General features: G+C 39.3%; 1 protein-coding gene across 1 annotated transcript in view; it reads left to right on the top strand.

Moving 5' to 3' along the window:
* ASTN2 (astrotactin 2) overlaps positions 1–20,951 on the top strand; it is a 1,115,013-nt gene that overhangs the window by 701,244 nt on the left and 392,818 nt on the right. Inside the window, 1 exon segment of the mRNA XM_020990605.2 lies at positions 18,208–18,332. Coding sequence (XP_020846264.1) covers positions 18,208–18,332 — 125 coding nt within the window.

Genomic DNA, 20,951 nt, shown 5'->3' on the forward strand with positions numbered 1-20,951 from the left:
AGATTCAAATCCTGGTCCTCTGACCCCCGCTCCAGAGAGAATGATTAAAAAATATCTAAGCTGTCTTCCAACTTTAATCCCCCAAACCTTCCAGCTATAAAACCCTTGAACCCTGAAATAGGCAAATGGAAGTCATCTCCATTTTCCAAGAAAGAAAAATAAGGACCCCCAAAGATAAATATCCTTCATCTCTTCAGCACTCTCAAATGTAATACCTTTCTCTCTCTCTCTCTCTCTCTCTCTCTCTCTCTCTCTCTCTCTCTCTCTTCTCTCTCTCTCTCCCCTCTCCCCCCACCTCCCCTCTGTCTCTCCCTCCCTTCCTCTCTCTCTCTCTCTCTCTCTCCAAACTGAAATACCATTCCCTTTGTCTCTCCTGTAATGCATTTCTTTTCTTACTGATGTATTTTTCTCATCCCCCCCTTTCCCCTCTTTGGCTATATGATATGGGCAGGGTTTTATCCATCTCTGTATCAGTTTTTAGTCCATCACCATATACAAATGTCTATTGAATAAATTCTAGGTCTAGGAGAACACTGTACATTTCATGGTGACTTGATGACTGCATCTTTTGGATGCCCCCTCTCCAGGCTGATCGAATAAGGAGGAATCATATGCCTTGTTTCAAGGGTGCTTCTTTGCCATGTTTTTGTTAGATATGGTGATACCCCTAATATCCACCCCCCTCAGGAAACCAGCCCTTACCCAGAATGTCTCCCTGGCTCTGTCAAGCATCCAGACCATATGGTTAATTAGCTAAAATTTGCGACCACATCTGTGATGGTGATTTTTTTTTTGCATGTGCTAACTTAATTATGGAAGCCACATGGCCCTTAGGAAGAGCCATTGGCACAGGGGCTGCAGAGCTCACTCTTAGCTATAATGACATGTAAATCTATGGAAGAATCTGGAGGTTTCATAGGTTCCTTGCCCCTCTTGTATGCAAGGCAAAACCAGAGGGCTTTGTAAGTTGACTCTATCAGGTTTGGCACTGAAGGTTGTTCATATCAGCTACATCCTGTTGGCACAGTGGCTCCACATTCACACGTGCTGGCAAGTGGTCTTGTAAATATGCCAACCTGCTTGAGTGGCACAAAAGAGTACATGCTCTCTTCTCCCCTTCTATGCTTCCCAAGCTGCTCTCAACTAAGAATGTCTGTAGGAAGAGGTGACTACAAAATAACACAGGATAGCTAAAGATCTGAGAATCCTGGAACACCAGAGATGGAAGATCCCTGAGAAATCATCTAAATTAACTCAAGCAGCATGTAGTAAGCACCAACTATTTTCCAAGCACTCATCTAATCCAACTCTCAGTTTGCAAAGGATTCAACTGAGAATTTGAGAGGAGAAGTGATTTTCCTGGAGTCGCACAGGGTGCATGTATTTACTGAAATGAATACATGAGAATAATGAAAAAATTATAATTAGGAATTTCTTCACTTGTGACAAGTGGCACAAAAGTCACCTCAGCTAGAAAAGAGCATGGATTTACAGCATGTACATCATCATGTACATCACCATGTGTCCAAAATCCAGGATACCACAGAGCCAGTGCTGGAGAGGTTGACAACCCTCTTCCCCCATGTTCCATTCCAGAGGAAAAGGACTATTAGGTAGCTTTCTTTTAAAACCAAGCTTAGCACCTATTAAGAATAATTAGTTGTTTCTTCATACCTGGCTTCCAAGAAGCCTGATATCCAGGGAATTGTTGCTGAGCAGTAACAGTTTTATGCTGATAAATGTTAGATAAAAACACCCAGAACTTACTTTTAAATTTAATGCAAATTATTAACTTTTTCTCCATCTCTTTCTTAAGTCTAGAGAATCAACAAAACAATAAATTGAACCTTGATTCGTAGCATTTGCCAATTTTTGAGGTGTAAGAGTTCACACTGGAAATTTAACAATCAGCTCTCCAGAGCTAATCCAAGCTGACTCCAGCACACCACTGAGTGGTAAGCATTGAAGCAAGGAGATAGATTCTTTGTAGGAAGATATGAAGGATAACTCCAAACCTAAAACCCCAAAGTATCCCCAGACTCTCAATATATAATACTAGAGCTGAAAGGGACCTTAGCTATCACCTATCCATAGCTTTCATTTTACAGAGAAGGAAAGTGAGTTCCTAAAGAGGTAAAGTGACTTTCCCAGTGTCCCAGAAAAAGGTTCACTTGACTATTACTGAACTTGAGGCTGAAATGAGGTAGACAGAAATGGAAGACAAATTCCAAAGACCCACACACTGTCTGAGCTGGAAGAGGACTTCAGAGACCATCTAACTCAACCCCCCTCAGTTTACAGAGTAAGAAAATAAAACCCAGAAAGAGTGTCAGAACAGGGACTAGAACTGACTTCTCACTTTCAGGCCAACATTCCTTTCTCTTCATTTGTTGAAATTAGGCCTTTCTTTCAGATACCATAAATCACAAGCAGCTCCACAGGGAGGTGACACTCAGATGCTTTCAGGCACATTTTACTCCAAGCTTGCCCAATCCCCAGTGAAGAAACTGGAGCAGTAGAAATGAAAGTGACTTGCCCAAGGTTATACAAGGAGTAAATGGGAGAGCAAGTGTTTGAATGCAGATCCCCCAATCTAAATCCAGTGTTCTTTCTACTGGACTATGCTGCCTCTCCACTTACCACTTCATTTTATACATACGCACGCACACACACACACACACAACACACACACACACACACACACACACACACACACATATATATATAAATATATATATATATATACATATATATATATATATATATATATATATATATATATACATAAAACTACTTTAGAAAGGCTAATTATAAATTGCCATGCCTGAAAGAGCTCTTTGTATTTCCCCATATGTATTTAGGGAACATTTATTTTGGGATGACCATCCTTTCCTGAGCTGTTTCTGATCCTCTCTTGATTTTCATATTTTCAACTTGTTCCTCCTATCAAATCCTCAAGCTCTTAGGCCTCAGGATGTTGGAGAAACCAGGTTTGTATGTGGGAAAATATTCAGGAAAAAGAAAAGATTCCTGGAATCAGAGAGGCAGAGGTGTGTTCAGGAAGTCTGTACAGCATCAACTATTTTCCTGTGCTCTAGCTTATCATGATAAGATTAAAGTTTGGGGAAGTTTTCTAGCTACCTCTTTTCCCTGGGTTACCCAGGCTGCCCTCAAGCTACTCTCTCCATATACATTAAAAGGTGATCTCTCATTGGGAGCTAACTGCATTGAGGGTCTGAGCTAACCCTTCTTTCTCATCTCCAGGTAAGTTCTTGCCAGCTGCTGCCTTTACCCTGGGAACCCCTGGAGACAGTCTGCCCTTACAGATGGTATTTAAATCAAGGACATTTCCTAAACCCACCCATTATGTCAGAGGCATCTTCACAGTTAACAACTCTATACTCTCCAAAAAACTCTTCCATGGGTCAAAGCTTGCCCAATACTGTTGTCTTGCCCTGTCAAGGTATAGTGATATAGTGGGGTGAGTGGAAAATTCCCAGATGGAGTGTGGTTTCCCATTCTACTTCCTCCTTGGATAATCTTTCAAAGCACAATTACTAATTATCTCACAGAACAAGTCCAAGGAGGATGGAAAATATTTTTTAAAAAATAGAAAACCCAAACCTTTGGTTAATAATCCCAACAGTCAGCTGAAAAATGCATTGAAAAACCAGTAAGACCCCTGCACTTGAGACATGTTCTTTGGGAACAGAAAGACAACAAATTGTTTAAGGCAAAAAAAAAAAACAAACTTGTACAAAGGGGAAGGTTCTTGCTCTGCCACTAAATAGCTATGTAAACTTACTTCACCTTTCTTGGCTTCCATTTTCTCATCTGTAAAATGAGGAGACAGGGCTGACATGTGGTCTTTAGGATCTCTTCTAGCTCTCTGTTCTTAATTCTAACATTCTACATTCTAAGTCCCATTCTCACTCTGACATTCCAAGGCCTCTTCTATTCCTTATATTCCATGTTTTATGACCCACCTTCTCTTCTGGAGATGCAAAGAAATTCTCAGTGGAAAGCAGTGAATCCATTTCACTGGGCTGCAGACATTGACCAAAGTCAACTCAAGATCTGTCAAGCCTTATCGCTTTAAAGAAAAATGGAAGAATCCAAAATCTTTGGAATGCCAGGAGTCAAATATGCTTGATATAGTTACGGTTGAGCCCAACTCCATCTCATTGTTTAGCATGATCAAATCAGGGATTTGCAACTTAGACTTGGACTTTGCAACATGGACTTTTAAAAAATATACATCTTGATAACATATGCTTCCTTTGTAATCCTCTGTATTTTATTTTATGCATTTTAAAACATTCTGAGAAGGGGTCCATGACACACACACACAAAGGTTAAAAACTCCTGGGTTAGAGGGTCTTGGTTTGAGGATTCTCCTGGTTAACAGGTTAATGATGAGATGCATTCACATGTCTCTATCTTTGCATTGCACATAGTAGGAGCTCAGTGAATGCTGGCAAAATTAATTGTCCCATTAGTGATTAGGATGAACCATTAGCCTAAAGCAGCCCCAGCTCAAAGTGGGGAAGGTTGCTATTCCCACAAACATGATTTGCAACACATCAGTAAGTGATTCCCCTGCCTCAACACCTCAGGGTCTCTCTAGATATTTTGATGGCCATTGCAGCTTCTCAAAAGGAATGGTAAATTCATGTCAATTATAGGTGGGCTTCACATAGTAATTTATTCTAAGGAGTGAAGAATGAGAATATTACAAATTCCAAATAAAATAATGTCCCAGTTGTGAGACACAAAGACTGCGCCTTTCAGCATATGTGTGTATGTGTATGTGTGTGTGAATGTGTGTGTATGTGTGTGTGTGTGTGTATTTTAAATGATTGTACTCATAGCCTAGCCCAGCATCCTATATAGCTTCATGCTGACTTTTATTGGTTATCAAATGAGATCTAATTGTTTTTTTTTCTTTGAAATGCTCCTACCTCCCAAACACACACAGTATCAGGATTAGTTCCTGGTAGTATTCACTCTGTGGAGAATTTTTTTAATGGAATCTTCCTTATTCTCAGAATATGGGTGCTGAGTTTATAGGAGAACCACTTCACTGTGTATCACCCAGGAAAAAAACAGCACTGAACTTGGAGTCAGGATACTTGTGTTCAGGTCCCAACTCTGTGTTTTTTAACTATATGACCAGGTTATTCCATTTAATCACTCAGGACTTCAGTTTCATTATCATGAAACTAAAATCCTAGTATTAACATTCACATAAGGTTGCTATGGGAAAAGGACTTTTTAAACTTTTTGTTAGACCCCAGAGCTGAGCCCTCACAGAACAGGTTTAATATTTGGGTAACCTCTCATTATTGACTCAAATAATGGCTAAGCTACCACATGTTTTTGGTTTGTTACTCCTGTCCCAGGAACATTCACATCAACAACAGATATTATAGTAGATACAGTGATGGACTTGGAATCTGGAAGACCTGCCTGCATTTGAATCTTGCTTTAGACATTTACCTAGCTGTGTGACCCTGAGAAAGTCACTTAACCTTTTTCAGTTGTAGCCTTCCCATCTGTTAAACAAAGATAATAATAGCACCTACCTCCTAGAGTTGTCGTGAGGATCAAATTATATAACATGTAAATTTCTTTGCCAATCTTAAAACAATATATAAAGGCTGGCTATTATTAATATCTGTTATGGACTTAACCCACATCTAGTTCTGCCCAAGGGTATTCAGTTACTCTGAAAGCATTAAGCTAAGAACACATAAAACTTAGATCAGGATTATCAAAATGCATAAAAAATTGAAGAGACTAATATGGTAGCCCTTTGGGTGGAACAATATAGTCCTATTTCAAGTGAGCACCATTTCCTGCCTTCATCTCCCACCCCCCAAAAAAAAGCAAACAACACTCTCAGCATAATAGGTAACGCCTCACTGTTTAAGTAAGGGGCCTTGATGAAGTGCATTGGTGTCATTTCACCATTTTCTCCCTGATTCCAGCATCTATATGCCTAGAATTCCTCTTATCTCCAAGTTTTCTAGTCTCTTTGGTGCTGTCCATGGTACCAATATTATTATTGCAGCTCCCTGATCTGCAGGCTTGGTTCAGGTATTTCCTATCACTTGGCTGGAAACATTCTCACATTGCCTAGCTAACTTTGCATTCCTACTATCCAGAACCCTAAAAGATTTTTCAGTCTTCCTTGTCTGCTCTTCTCACAGAAGACTTCTCTCTTATCCTTTGTGTATGCATTAGGGCAAAGGGCTCTGTCAGGTCCCCCTGTTAAAGAAGCTTTGATCCTTTTCCAACTAACACAAGCAAGAAGGGAGGGCTTGGCCCAACTCCTCTGTTTGAAAGAAGAGGCCATCTCCTTTGCTCACACAACTTAAAGCACTATAGAAACGTGAGCTATTAATATAATCATCCCACAGGGAACATTTCTAGCCTGGAGCTAGTGATATTCCAGTGATTATAACAGCATTCATCAAGAAAAGGGAACTGGAGCTACTGGCTCAGGTGAGACTGCCTCTGGAACACAGCTGGTCCAAAATATTTTTTAATATCCTGAGCAGAATTTGAAAGCCTCCCCCACCCTGCAAATGAAATCAGGAACACACTTTCTTCATTTAAATTTAAAGGTAGAATAGCATAAATAGACATTTTGAGCTGGAAGGAACTTTAGAGATCATCTAATCCACCCACCTTATTTTATGGACAAGGAAACTAAAATCCAGAGAGGCTAAATGATTTGACACACAAATAGTTAAGTAGGCCAGCTAGAATTGGAGCCCAGGTCCTCTGATCTAATACTTCTTACTATGCCACATTGACCCAAAAGAAAAAAAATAAAATGCATAACTCACTCTTAAAAGTCCTTTAAGCTTTATAAAGTGCTTTCTTCATGACAGTCTTGTGAGGAAGGTAGTACAAATACCATAGTTATTTATATATAGATAAAACAGATAATGCAATAGTGATTGTATCATAACTCTTCTTCTTTAATGGCTTCAGTCATTCATTACATCATCACCATTAATGCACTTTACAATATATTCAATGGAAAGCAAACTTGGATTTGACAGTAAATCTTGTGGCATAGATCGTCTTGAATAATTCTTTATTACTTTACATTTTCTGAAGCTTCTTTCACACAATATAACAGTAATAAACAAATTTTAAACACACACACACACAAAACCATACATAAATACAACCACACACACACACATTCCAATAATTATGTAATGCTATTATGTTTGGACAGAAGCCACCAAGTTGGCAAAGATCACAAGCCGTTGCTGATTCCAGCGATGCGGTAAATTTTGTTCCCGATTAAAGATCTCTGCAACTGAACAAAGTCCTTGTTATACCTCATAGATGAGTTGTGTGTGGTTCATTTTAATTCAGCCTTTGTAATTCTGAATGTAGTAACTGGAAAAGAAGTAAAGATCTAAGAAATTTCTTCAGACCTTTTCTGATTTATGTTGGCTATGAGGAAAGGGAATATTTCTTTTACCTGTACACAAAAGTAATTGTTAGTTAACTTACAGCTCACTTTCATTTCTTGGTGACATGTTTCATTTATTATTTATCTTTATTTAAAAGTTATAAGTATTTCAAATTCGGCAAAAAATTTAGAGAAAATGAGATACATTCAATTAATAAACTACACTTTTTTGTAATGTGCTCAGAATTCCCTACAATTCAACTAATATTTTTGAGGTGCATTCATGGATTCCAATCATTGGCCAGCACAGAATGGAATGGTAAAAGAGTAATATTTGATTTAGATTCTTAGGTCCCAGATTCAAATCCTGCCTCTAATACATACTACCTGTGTGATCTAGGGCAAGTCATTTAACCTCTCTGGGCCCAAGTTTCCTCATTTGTAAGAATGAGGGAGTTGGATCAGATGACCTTTCAAGTCCCTTCCAACTCTTGATCTATTACTCTGTAGTCCTATAAACTGTATCGGTATGGTTCAGAATTGAATACTAAATGATCAAATAATCAGAAAACTTGAAAGTCTATTTCAAATGAAGGTCACATAAAAACAAAGGATATAGATCCAAATTTTAAAGAGCAAAGAAATAAGGTGTATTTAATGGAAAGACTTTGGACCATAAAAATCTTGTCTGGAATTGCTGACATATTTGCAGTAATATTATTCAATACTTTAAAAGTCTCTGTGTGGTGCTGTGTATGTATGTGAATGATCTTACTTTAGAACACCAGCATGTTTTTGAATGACCTTTAAGATATATCTGTAATGTGTTCATTAGCATTTCCCAGGAACCTGATGAAACCTGAAAATAATATGAAAAATCTTCATACTATTCTGAATAAAAGCAATAGCCACATTATTCAAAAAAAGGCTGCATTTATACCTTTTTGATAGAAACTGTGTGCTGCATATGGCATACATCTAACTCATTTTCTTAAAGAATGCTTGAATTTCTATTTTATTCTATGTATTCTACCAGTCATATTTGCTGCACAGTCATAGCCTGGATTGGTGTTTTACATTGTTTTAGATCATTTCTTCCAAATAATAATGCCTATATCCCAGAACCAAAGAATTTGAGAGTTGGAAGGGCCTTTAGTGGCCATTTACCTCAATCTATATATGAATGAATCTCCACTTGAGCTCACCTGATATTTGGTTATCCAGCCTCTGCATGAAGACCTCCAAGGAGGGGGACCCTTCCTCCTCTCAAGGCAACCATTTATACTTTTGCACAGTTCTAGTTGTTGGGATTTTTCCCCCTTGCCTTCAAGCCTACATTTGCCTCTTTGCAACTTCTACCCATTTTACTGCCCTCTAGGGCCAAAGAGAACAAGTTTAATCCCTCTTCCACATGAAAGCTTTTCAAATATTTGAATACAGCCATGTGGCCCTTCTGAATCTCCTTTTCTCCAGGTTAAACATCCCCAGATTCTTCAGTTAGTCCCTATGGAATCAAGCTCTTTTTACCATCATGGCCATCTTCCCCTGGACACTCTCCAACTTATTACTATCAAAGAATCTGTAATGTCAATTCACTACCAACCAGTCTCATCATAGGCACAAATGAAGCTTAAAGAAACATTCCCATCAATAACAATGATGCACCAAATTATTTGCCTCATTTGCTCTGGGAAGGCAATATCAGGGATACAGTTGAATTACAGTGAGAAATATTTTGCTTTCTTAATTTCAGACATTTTCAGCTCAAACTTTGTTGCCCAGAAAACCAATAAACTCAGCAGTGCATTAGAAAGAACACTGAATGTATAGTCGCAAAGCCAGAGTTTGAATGCAGATTCTGATCCCTGCTATCTCTGTGACCTTGGGAAAGTCACTAAACCCACCTGGGACTCACTTTCCTTATCTGTACAGAAGAGGATTGGTTTAGAAGATTCTTAAGGAAACCTTCTGGCTTTAAATCATATGACCACAATCCTGCAAATCCAATAACAATCAAGGAAAAGTAGTTTATAAAACCAGTACTGTGTTTTGAAATCATCTTTTCCAGTGCTGCATTAAGGTTATAGATTCTATAACATTTAAAAAAAAAAGCTTCCAATATGCAGCTTTTCCACTTTATTACTAGAACCCCAAGTGCTAAGTGATTTTTTTACACAAAACAGTGGTCTGCAAAATACATTGGCGAACTTCCTACTACTTTTTGCCTTTCTAACACAATTGATTATTGCATTTGGTCATTGATGAAGTGTCCTTCATTCTTTCCTCATGCCTTTCAATTCAAAGACATTCATGCAGTGATTCAATGAATTTGTTTAATCCTTTCTACATGGGTACAGGTTTTTCCTGTCTCAGTATCCTTTAAGGGAGGATTTGAAAGGATATTATTTTGTTTTTCAAAGAAAATGCAAGGAAATCAAAATAAATAATTCATTTTATTTTCTGTACATTAACCAAACTCCAGTGATTTAATGCTTACAATTGAAAGTAACTTAATAAGTTCAGAATGGCACTCATCATTAAGACGCCATTTTGATATAGGCACCATTACTCTGGTCTGTACCATGCCCTATTATAAAATACCTAACTTGGGGGCAGCTAGGTGGTGCAGTGGATAGAGCACTGGCCCTGAAGTCAGGAGTTCCTGAGTTCAAATCCGGCCTCAGACCAAACACTTTACACTTTCTAGCTGTGTGACCCTCGGCAAGTCACTTAACCCCAATTGCCTAAAAAAAAAAAATACCTAACTTGATCATTGGTTTTTGTTTGTTTGTTTGTTTGTTTGTTTGTTTGTTTTTAGGAAAAGGATCAGTTAAGATTAGAGGAATAGTATTAGGATTTTCATCTCTTTTTTAATTACTTGCAGTCTTCTCGTCTTTAGTTTTCATTATTTTAAATTATTGGATATTTAGAAGATTTTTAAAAAAATATTTCTGAGCTTTTTGACTTATAAGGGGCATTTCCTCAGTGTTTATTAGCTCTTGAAGTCTTCATACTGTGCATAAACTGGTTTCACCTCTGTAGTTAACCATTGCTTTAATACAATTCAACAACATTTAAGTATCTTCTGAGTGCAAGACACTATGGGATATAAAGATGAAAGTGAGATAATTTCTAACGTCAGTGAGTTTCTTTCTGCTAGGAGGACTATGACACGCACACAGATAAGTCAATAAATGGCAATATAAGGAAGAAGAGAACACCAAGAAATAGGGGAGGGTACAAGGAAGACTTCCTGGAAAAGATGGCACTTGAGCTGAGCCTTGAAGGATTCTGAGAAGTGGTGATGAGGACAGAGTACAGCCCAGGCATAAGGGACAGCTGTATGTTTGCTTGTTTGTTTGTTTGTAGTCAGGGAATGGCATGTTGAATTCTGGCAAAGATAGATTGAGTTCAGTTTGGCTAAAATGTAGAATAAGTAAAGGGAAAAAAAGTATGGAATAAGGCTGGAAAGATTGGTTTTGCACATGGTAGGCATTTAGTTTAGTTTTAGTTTGTAGAATCAACTTGAATTGGAACAAGATCATGAAAGTCCCTAAAATGCCAAACTGAGAGAGCTTGTACTTATTCCTAGAGGCCATAAATGCTCAAGTGCTGCTATATTCCAAATACTAATTCCTCATTAAGCTTATTTTTTATTTTATTTTGCTTCAGGTAATTGATACCATTTCAAATCCAGCATGGATATCCAGTTATATGAAATGGGGTAGGGGAAAGGTAGGGAGGTTACTATTGGTTTTTTTTTCCTCTTCTACTTTTTTTTTTATAATCAGATTATTGGATTCTGAGTCGGGGATCTGAGTTCAAAAATCTGACTCTGCTACTTACAATCTATATGACCTTGGGCAGATCAGTGTATCTCTCTGGGTCTTATTTTCCTCATCTATAAAAGGAGGTAGTTGGTCTAACTGATCTTCAAATTCCTGTCCAGCTCTAAATCCTTAGATTAATTCAAGGATACAAAGTAAAATGACTTTAAGTGACAATTGTCTACTCCAATTTAGTACCTCCTCCTCCTGGCTCTCAGAAATCTGTGAAGAGAGAAACCATTCATCATTTGGCAGACAGAATTAGGTATTTTGATTTACCACCACCCGTTTTGCTGCCAATAGTGGTAGGGAACAATCGGTGGCACGTAATTGGTGGTAGATTGAACATTTAAAATATTGCTTGGCTTTTTAATTATCTGGCATCCATCAATGGATGGTCCTTGAAGCTAAGGGTCAATACTTGTGGAGATGGAAATTATAAATAATTTTCTCCTTTAACAAAGGCAATACACTAGATTCACTGACAGATACATGGTCAGTGTTTTCTGTAGTCTGCTGAACTCTGCATATTTTTTCTTTCCACATATAAAATACATCACAACAAAGTATGATTTACAAAGATAACTTTTGTAAATTTGAAGAACTGTCATATGGAAGACAGACTGAACTTTTTCTGCTTGGCCCCAGAGAGCAGAACTAGGAATAAAATAGGTAGAAGTCACCGGGAGACAGATTTCAGCTTAATGTAAAGGAAAAAAATCACAATTAAAACTTCCTAAAAATGGAATGAGTTGCCTCATACTGGAATGAATTTCCCACCAATGGAAATGCTGGAGGAGAAGCAGGATGACCATTTTTCAGAGGCTTTGTATAAGGGTGCCAGTCTAGATGACCTTTAACATCCTTTCAACTCTAAGAATCTGTGATTTTCCAGGCTCCAGGTGCTTCATTTACAAAATAAAAATAAACCCTTACCTGGCAGAAGACAAGGGACTAGAATAGATGAACTCTCCTGGTTTCTTTTGGCACTAAGACCTAGGAGTCTAGGATTCTTGTCACCTTGTTTGTAGTGTTTAGCCTTCTGTTGACAAAGTAAATTCTTGAGAAAGCCTGTAGGGCCTCAATGCTGCCTGCCCACAAAGGTCTAGAATTATCCTTTAGAGGCTTTGGGTTTTGACTGCACCTAATTCATGTAACCTAAATCTGCATGTGCTTGAGAGCTGCATTAAGATATATGTGTTTTTAAGAATTCACATTAAAAGGCCTCCCTGGCTGTAAATTCTGCATATTACACCCTGGGCATCTGTTTGCTTGTCTGCCCTAATATCAGCTCTGCAAAGGCATTGTTCAATAGTCACAGTAAGAGGAGAATCCATTCATGGCATCCGTGTCCTTCGTACATACAGATTGTTAACATCATAAAAAAAAAATCCCGATCCATTTTCCCGTGTCATAGAATTATAGGATTTAGAGCTGGGAGGGACCTTAAAGATCACCTAATTCAGTTCCCCTTCACATTTTGCAAATGAGACAACTGATTAACTTCTACTGTGATGATATTAATACTATAACTTTATATAGGACTTCATATACAGTAGCTCGCTTGATTCTCAAAATATCCCTCTGGGATAGATATTGTAAATATCATTGCTTGCATTTTGTAGATGAAGAAACTGAGCCAGGATTTGAAAGAGGTCCTTCCTATTCCCAATTCAGTGCTCATTACAAGATACCTTTCTGTCAGAGGTCTGAAGGTAGGGATGCCCTAATCCTGAAATAATAATTAATTTTACATAATTCTTTGATTGTATTATCCAATTTGTTTCTCACAATGATTCTGGGGAGTAGGTAGGATTAAGTATTATTAGCTCTATTTTACAGATAAGGAAAGTAAGGCTTAAAAAATAGACATTTTGAGTTCAGGTCCTCTGAACCAAATCTCTGGCCTCAAACCCTGTGATATACAAATGAAGTCAAATGCCCCTTCTTTTCCAGGTTTCTACCCTAGTCCCCCTGCCTTCCTAGCCCTCCTAAATCCATACCATATGAGGACTCGTTTAAAGAAAAAGGCATGTTTAGCCTGGAGGAGACTCAGAGGGGACATGGTAGCTTGATAGCTCTGTTCAGGTACTTGAAAGGCTCTCAAATGGAAGAGGGATTGCACTTGTTCTGCTTAGTACCAGAGAGTAGAGCCAGGAGCAATGGCTGTAAGTCACGGAAAAGTAAATTTAGGTTTGATGACAGGAAAAACTTCCTACCAGAGCTGCCCCAAGGTAGAATGGTCCACCTCAATGGAGGGCTCCTCATCCTTAGAGGTCTTTCAAGTAGATTCCAGGGTGATTTATCAGGTGTACAAGAGAGAAGATTCCTTTCCTCTATGGGTTGGACTAGATGGTCACCAGGGTCCTTTTCAACTTTCAAATTCTGTGATTTTTAAAAAAATTCTATCCTGCTTTGCTTCTCCCTCCTCCTCCACTCGTCTCCTTCTGGCTTTTGGTGCCATGTCCAACCAGGCCATCAGGTAGAAGATGCAATCAGCTTTTCTAAGATGCTCTTGGAAAGCCTAAAAGAAAGGTTTTTTGGACAAATCCCAGGGAAGAAATCAGGGCTGCCAAGGTTGTCGGAGAAAAGCAAATGGAAAGGAATTTAGAGCCCCCTGCTGGTCAAAATCCAAATTGCATCTACCTAGCTTCTGGATGGAGAAAACACCTTCGATGTTCTGTGGTATTGAAATGGTTAGTTGGGGATAGTAGCTATTATTACTGACCATAATGATGAAAATAAAATCCACCCACATCTGTACAGATGTTGCAACTTTACAGGTTACAAAATGCATCCACAAATATCATGTCACATGATTCATAAAACAGCTCAAAAGTAGGCAAAGCGAGGCACTCACAAGACTCTGCCACCTGTGAGACCTTGAGCAACTTACTTAACATACCTAGATCTCAATTTCCTTATTTGTAAAATGAAATGGTTGGAATAGATGGACTCTACGATCCCTTCCAGCTCTAGATTTCACAATCCTTTGATTTACTCATTGTTGTACACAGGAAAAAAAAATGTTCTGGATTTGGAGACCTGGCTTCCAATCCAGTTTACTATTCGACTTTGCTCAAATTACTTCATTTCTCTTGGCTTCACTTCTTCACTTGTAAAAGGAAAGGGGTTGGACCAGAAGATCTCTAAGATCTCTTCTAGTTCTAAATCTATGGTCCCATCATCCTCATTTAGAGGTGAAAAGGACCTCAGAGGTCATCTAGTTGAAGTTCCAGCCCGGCAAGGTAAATCCCAAGTAAAAGAGGTGTGAGTATGTGGCCATAGAGGTTGAAGGGACCTTGGGTCTCATCAAGTCCAGCTCTCTTGCTTTACAGATGAGGAAAATGAAGCTGAGAAAGGGACCTTTCTCAAGGTCAGGTTAGTGACAGAGCTGGAATTTGTCCCTGGTCTGCTGATTCTCAGGCTTATGTCTTTTTTTTGTTTGTTTAAATATATATATATATATATATTGAAAATCACTCTCACAATAGTAGCTTTGATTCTTTCCATGGCTATATGTTGCTATAATTAGTTAATCTGAGCTATTTGAGCTATTTTAAACACACATACACACACACATATACATACACACCCCCTAGCGACCCCAGGCAGGGTCTGTCAGATGGCCTAGACATCAGAGTAGAAGGATCATTAAGCTCTCACTTTGTTCTAGTCTCAGACTCTTATCACCTCTGTGATGGATACCATGCCTCAACATTGATCATTTTCCTTGAAAATGAAATCTGGTTTGGGAATTCTGCCCTGACCCCTGAGGGAGAACCAATCCTTCCTGCCTGCAGTGGTTGAAGTCAGGATACTCTGGTGCCAGGGGAGCCACAGCCCATAGAAAGAACGTGACCACGTTAATGCTCAGTTTTCTGTGGCTGCCTTTCAACTTTCTGGGAAACAGGCTTCAAAGGGCTTGTTTTGGTTGTACCTGTTTTGTTTTTTTGCCTGCTTTCATTTTTTTCCCATTTTGTTTTTAACTTCAAGGTTGTTTGTGCCAAGTGGAGAAATAGAGCTATAAACATCCCCCTCCCTTTGCTTCTCTCCTCCTCCCTCCCTGAGGCTCCAGAGGCTGGGAGTAATTGCAGCAACCACAGGCAATACTTATACAGGGAAAGTCTATTAGAAGAACAAATCGACTCTTGGCACTCAGGACTGGGGAGCTGGGATTGGCAATGAAGATGATGACAAGAATGACAACCACTCTCATCTCTGTGGTGTGTTTAGATCTACAGACTGCATTTTTCACAATGGCTCTGTGAAGTAGTTAGTACAAATATTATTATCCCCACTTCACTGATGAGAAAAAATTAAGTTTATGAAGTTTAAGAGACAGCCACTAAGTATCAGAGCTGGAACTCAAATTCAGGTCTCTTGATTCTACGTCCAGTACTCTGCTATACTGGGCATCCTGTCCCATAGATTTGATGGAAAGGCCAACCCAACAAGATTAAGAAAGTAAAGTAGCCTCCTATTAGGCATGATGTGATGGATACTAGGAAGCCATCTTGACTGTGTCAAGTCAACAGGCACTTATTAAGCACCTGTTATGTACTAGGCACTGGGGAAAGTAAAAAAACTCAGACTTTGTCCTTATGGATTTCACCATGTAAGAGGGAAGGCTGTATAAACAACTATGTACAAAGAAGACATGCGCGCATACACACACACACACACACACACACACACACAACACACACACGATAAAATTGGAGATAATATGAGCAGGAAGGCACTAAGAGTAAGGAGGATTGGGAAAGGCTTCTTGCAGAAGGGGAGATTTTAACTGAGATTTAAAGAAAACCAGGGAAGCCTAGAGATGACATGAGGTAGGAGAATGCTTCAGGAATGGGGGACAGCCAGTGAAAACCACCAAAAGTATTTCATTTGCTCAACAGATATTGAGAGAGGCAACTTGGTGTAGTGGAGAGAGCACTGACCTCCAAGCCAGGAAGCCCTCGGTTCAGGTCTTGTCTCTGACCCATACTGGCTGTGTGACTAGGCAAGTTCTGGCCTCTCACTGGTCTTTGAGGCAATTCTCTGGGGCGATAAGTTCCAGAGAAGGTGTTGACATGCATTGGCAGAGGGAACTTCCTCACTGGGAGCTCCCTACAGCAGTAAAATCACAGTCCCTATCTGTATCCAGCAATAAGCACTTACTACAAGGTGGGTACTCTGATAGGCCCTAAGGGAGAAAGAAACATAAATAAGACATGGTCCCTATATTTTAAAAGTTTACAACCTAACAGGGAAGCTCAGTTCATAGAACCTTGCTTGAAATTCCACCGCTAGAAAGTCATGCCTTTCCATTCAGTAATTTTAAAGTGAAAATACTCCTGAAAGGAGTAATGTATGAGTTAATCACAGTATGAGCAAGCTTCTTTATGTGACAGAACATTTTTGGATAGTCTGGTAGACTTGGGCCCTTGTGTGTCCAACTTATCATGTGGGCTCTGATTTCCTTAGCACTCCTCTGTTCCTTTCTACCCATCTGAATCCTATGTTTCCTTCAAGGCCCAATGTAAGTCCCTCCTCATCTAGGGAGTCTTTCTTTGCCCTCCTGATTCATAGTTACCACTTTCCTCTGAGCTCTTGCAGCATTTGTGGTCTATACAATTACAGGAGCATAGAATCATGAGATTTGATGCAAGAGGATACCTTAAAGACAATCTAGGCAAACCCTCTCAATTTATAGGTGAAGCTACTGGTAGCATAAGAGATTGAGTGCTAGATTTGGAGTCAGAAAGACCTGAACTCCAGTCCTGCCTCAGAGACTTACTAGCTGTGGGATCTAGGAAAATCATTCACCCTCCCTCACCCTGTTTTGTCATTTGTCCAATGGGGTAATAATCCCATCTAGCTCACAGGGGTGGTGTGAGGATCAAATGAGGTCACATGTGCAAAGCCCTGTAAACCTTAGAGTGCATTATGAATGCCAGTTGTTCCTCTTATTACTGAGGCCCATGAAGATGAAGCGATTTTCTCATGGTTACACAAGTAGGAAGAAGCAAAGCCAGGATATGATGTGAGGAGAAGAGTGTCCATGCATGGGTGACCAAGATGCTTAAGGACCTTGAGACTGCTCTACACATGAGGGTCAATAACAAGAATGGGAAGAGAATATCTCACCCACAGATGAGAAGACTTAGCAAAGAGCACCATAAGTACCTTCAGTTATTGGAAGGGCTGCTCTGTGGGGGTGGGGTGGAGGAGAAGCTTTAGATTTGTCCTGCTCAGCCGACAGAGGCAGAATGAAAAGCAGCACATGGAAGCTGCTGAGGCAGATTTAGGTTCCATATAAGGAAGAACTCCTTAACTGCAGCTTTCCAAATGCACAAGAGGTTACTTCTTGTGATCATGGGTTTCCCCTTTCTAGAGGTCTTCAAGCAAAGACTGGTTGACCACTACTTGGGAGTGTTGTGGTGGACATTTTTGTTCAGGACAAATTAGTTTAGGTGTCTTCTGAAGTCCCTTCCAACTCTGAGACTCTAATTCCAAGCCCAGGATTCTTTCAATACGATGACATATTGACCCTTATTGTATACCGTCTTGCATTGTGGGTTATCTTTTTATATGTACATGTCTTGTCTTCCCTACTGGACTGTAAGCTCCTTGTGGGGCTGATTTGTGTTGGATATATCTTTGAATCTCCCACAGTTCCTTTGACAAAGTAGGTGATCAATAAATATTGGTAGACTGTAGAAGAGATGGAAAATATCTCAAAAGATAGAGCCCTCTCTTTGGGGCTCTAAATGAAGCATACTTCAGGCTGCCTTAAAATCTAAGCAAAAGGCACAGTTTCCCAAGTCCTGCCAGTTAGCATCAAGAGGTCTACTCTTAGGTCCTATGGTTACTTAGACTGGAGCCCTGCCCCCTCTTTCCCAAAGCCTCCTGTTCCATTGCTTTGGAATATATCTCTGCTCCTCTCTGCAGGGAAAACAACTTCATCAAGGATTTTCCCCAGCTGGCTGACGGGCTGATGGTGATCCCACTGCCTGTGGAGGAGCAGTGCCGAGGTGTACTCTCAGAGCCCCTTCCAGATCTCCAGATGCTCACTGGTAAGACACAATGTCTCTTCCCCTCATGCTCCCTTCACACTGTCCCTTCTTTCTCTTCTCAGCCATCCCTAAGCCCTGCTTATTCAGTGATGCCTGTTTCTTTGGGGAAGAGGGCAGAAAGTCTGGGGAAGCTCCAGGCCTTAGACATAGTGTCATCCTTGACGTAGGAAGAAAAAGCAAATGAAATCTAACTCACATTTCTATAGCATATCAGAGTTTAGAAAGCAAATTCATCATAACAGCCCTGTAAAATGGAGACAGTACAAATATCAGTCCCAATTTTTAAATCAGAAAAATGGGGTTCAGAAAAGGGAAGTGACTTGCTTAGCTCACCCTGCTAATAAATCTCATGTGCAGGGGTTCTTTGCTCAGCATTCGTCACTTTGATTCCAGTGCTTTTACTTCCCTAAACGGCCTCTGAAATACTTCAAATAGCTTTGACTTCATATGAAAGTTTACTTCAGAGCCTGGATCATAGATTTAGAGACATGAGTCATCATCTGGTTCAAACCCTAATTTTTGCAGATGAGGAAACTAAGGCACAGAAATTATAAGTAACCTGCCCAGGATGCCACAGATAAGAAGTGTCAAAGTCAGGATTCATATCCAGATCCTCTTAATTCATATCCAATATATTCTTTCCCTTTCATCGTTTTGCTTGATTCTAGCATCAGAATCTGGAAAGATTTCCCTTTCTAAGTCTATTTCTTTCTTAATGTCCTTGTTAGAACTTTCAGTGTAAAAATAAACAAATAAAAAAATCCATCATGGAATAGGATTTGCATATACTTTAAATCTATTTTACTTCCCCAGAAAACAATCTTATCTCTTTTCCCTTCTTTCTTCCTGCTAAATTTCCCCACCTCCCCCTATTACATTTCTGCCTGTCACTTAAAGTTTATTCTTTCCACATTGCTCTGTATCTTTATGCTGCTGTAACAAGGCCCTTTGTAACATGGAAGCCAGGAGCACCATTGAATGTTCCAATTTGAGCATCCTCCACTGTTAATCATGGCACCTCCTAGTTACTGTGTACCACCCCCACCATCATCCCTTTCCTAAATTCACTGCCAGACACCATGAAGAGGCAGCACCTCTTTTGCAGATGGAGTCATTGTGAAGTGAGTTTTATAAGTGCCACTCTGCCTGAATGGCCCCTTCTTTGGGTAGCATTCTACCTCCAAGATAGCATCCCTGCTAATGCCCAAGAGGGTTTAAATAAAGCAGATTCACACTCAACATCTGCCATTTCTCTGTCCCTTCCTGCAGTAGGCTCACATGCTCTTGAATCATCTATCTGCCTTCTGAGTTTCAATAGGATATCTACATTCCACTGAGAGTGTTTCTAATTCCTAAAGGTGATACTCTGCTGCTCCCTGAGCTTCCAGAATATCTTTCTGACCTCTTACTCATTTCCAGAAGCATCTGCTCTGCAAACACCAAAGTAGCTAAGAAGGACAAACAAAAGTGGAAGTGTATGGGAGAGAAGAGAGAGAGAATGAATTAATAGAAATGAAATCTCATTAGGATGGACTTCTGTGTCAATATATGGAGAAAAATAAACAAGAGGCCTCTGTCCATCAACACAAATCACAGCTTGTGTATCTGTCCATAATGTGAAGTCTTAGAGAGCTGCCTGAGGGAAAAAAAAGTTAAATGACTTGATGAGGGTCCCACAGGTAGTGAGTTTCAAAACCAGAATTTGAACCTATGTCTTTTTGACTCAAAGTCTAGCATTCTATATATCACAGCATGCTGCCTCTCCCTAATTATTTCTAATGGGTATATACTTAGTGAAAATGTATATTTTGCTTTATAACTTATGTAATTGGTATTTTTGGTTTTTGGTACTGAAAGGTTAATAATGTTCAAAAGAAGTTGAGCATAATGGACCATTTTATTTTATTTCATTTCTTAACCACAATAATGTCCAAGAAGAAATAAATTGATTCAATGATACACTTATTTTAATCTCACTATCAAATATATTTAAAATGAGAGGTCATCAGGGGACCAAGAGGGAACAGATAACATGCCTTGTTCTTGCCATGTATCTGGAAATAATAGTGATAGTCCTTTTTTTTATTTTATTATTGTTATTTTGATTATGATTATTGTGGATCAAGAGATCATTAATTTCATCAGAATGTGAACTCTCTCCACTAATGCAGATTGTAATCTCTCTAAGACTTAGTAGATACTCTGCTTGACTTATTATGGTGGCCAGACTTCTGGAGATAAGAAAGGTACCACACTTGGGCTATTCCTTAGACATAGACAATAAATATCATGTGTCTCCAAAGCCAACTTGAAGCCTTCTCAACTTTGTACAACCTGCCAGAGTCTATATGACATAGGCAGTGTCTTCTAACACCCAGTGTCATCTCTATACCATGATTAGTGGTTGGAAGAAGACTTTGGTATAGAAATAACGATCATTTATTACCATTTTATGACACTTTTACCTTTACAAAACACTTTAGCATTCTTTACTTCATTTGTTCCTCAAAGCCCTCACCCTTATGCCCCAAATGAGGTAATGGGATGGATGTCACATTATTCCCATTTGACATATGAGGAAACTGGATTCTGTAGGAGTTAAAAGGCTTGACAAAGGTC

The sequence above is a fragment of the Phascolarctos cinereus genome, unplaced genomic scaffold (genome assembly GCF_003287225.1).
Source record: "Phascolarctos cinereus isolate Bilbo 61053 unplaced genomic scaffold, phaCin_HiC Scaffold_2;HRSCAF=192, whole genome shotgun sequence".
NCBI classification, from domain to species: domain Eukaryota; kingdom Metazoa; phylum Chordata; class Mammalia; order Diprotodontia; family Phascolarctidae; genus Phascolarctos; species Phascolarctos cinereus.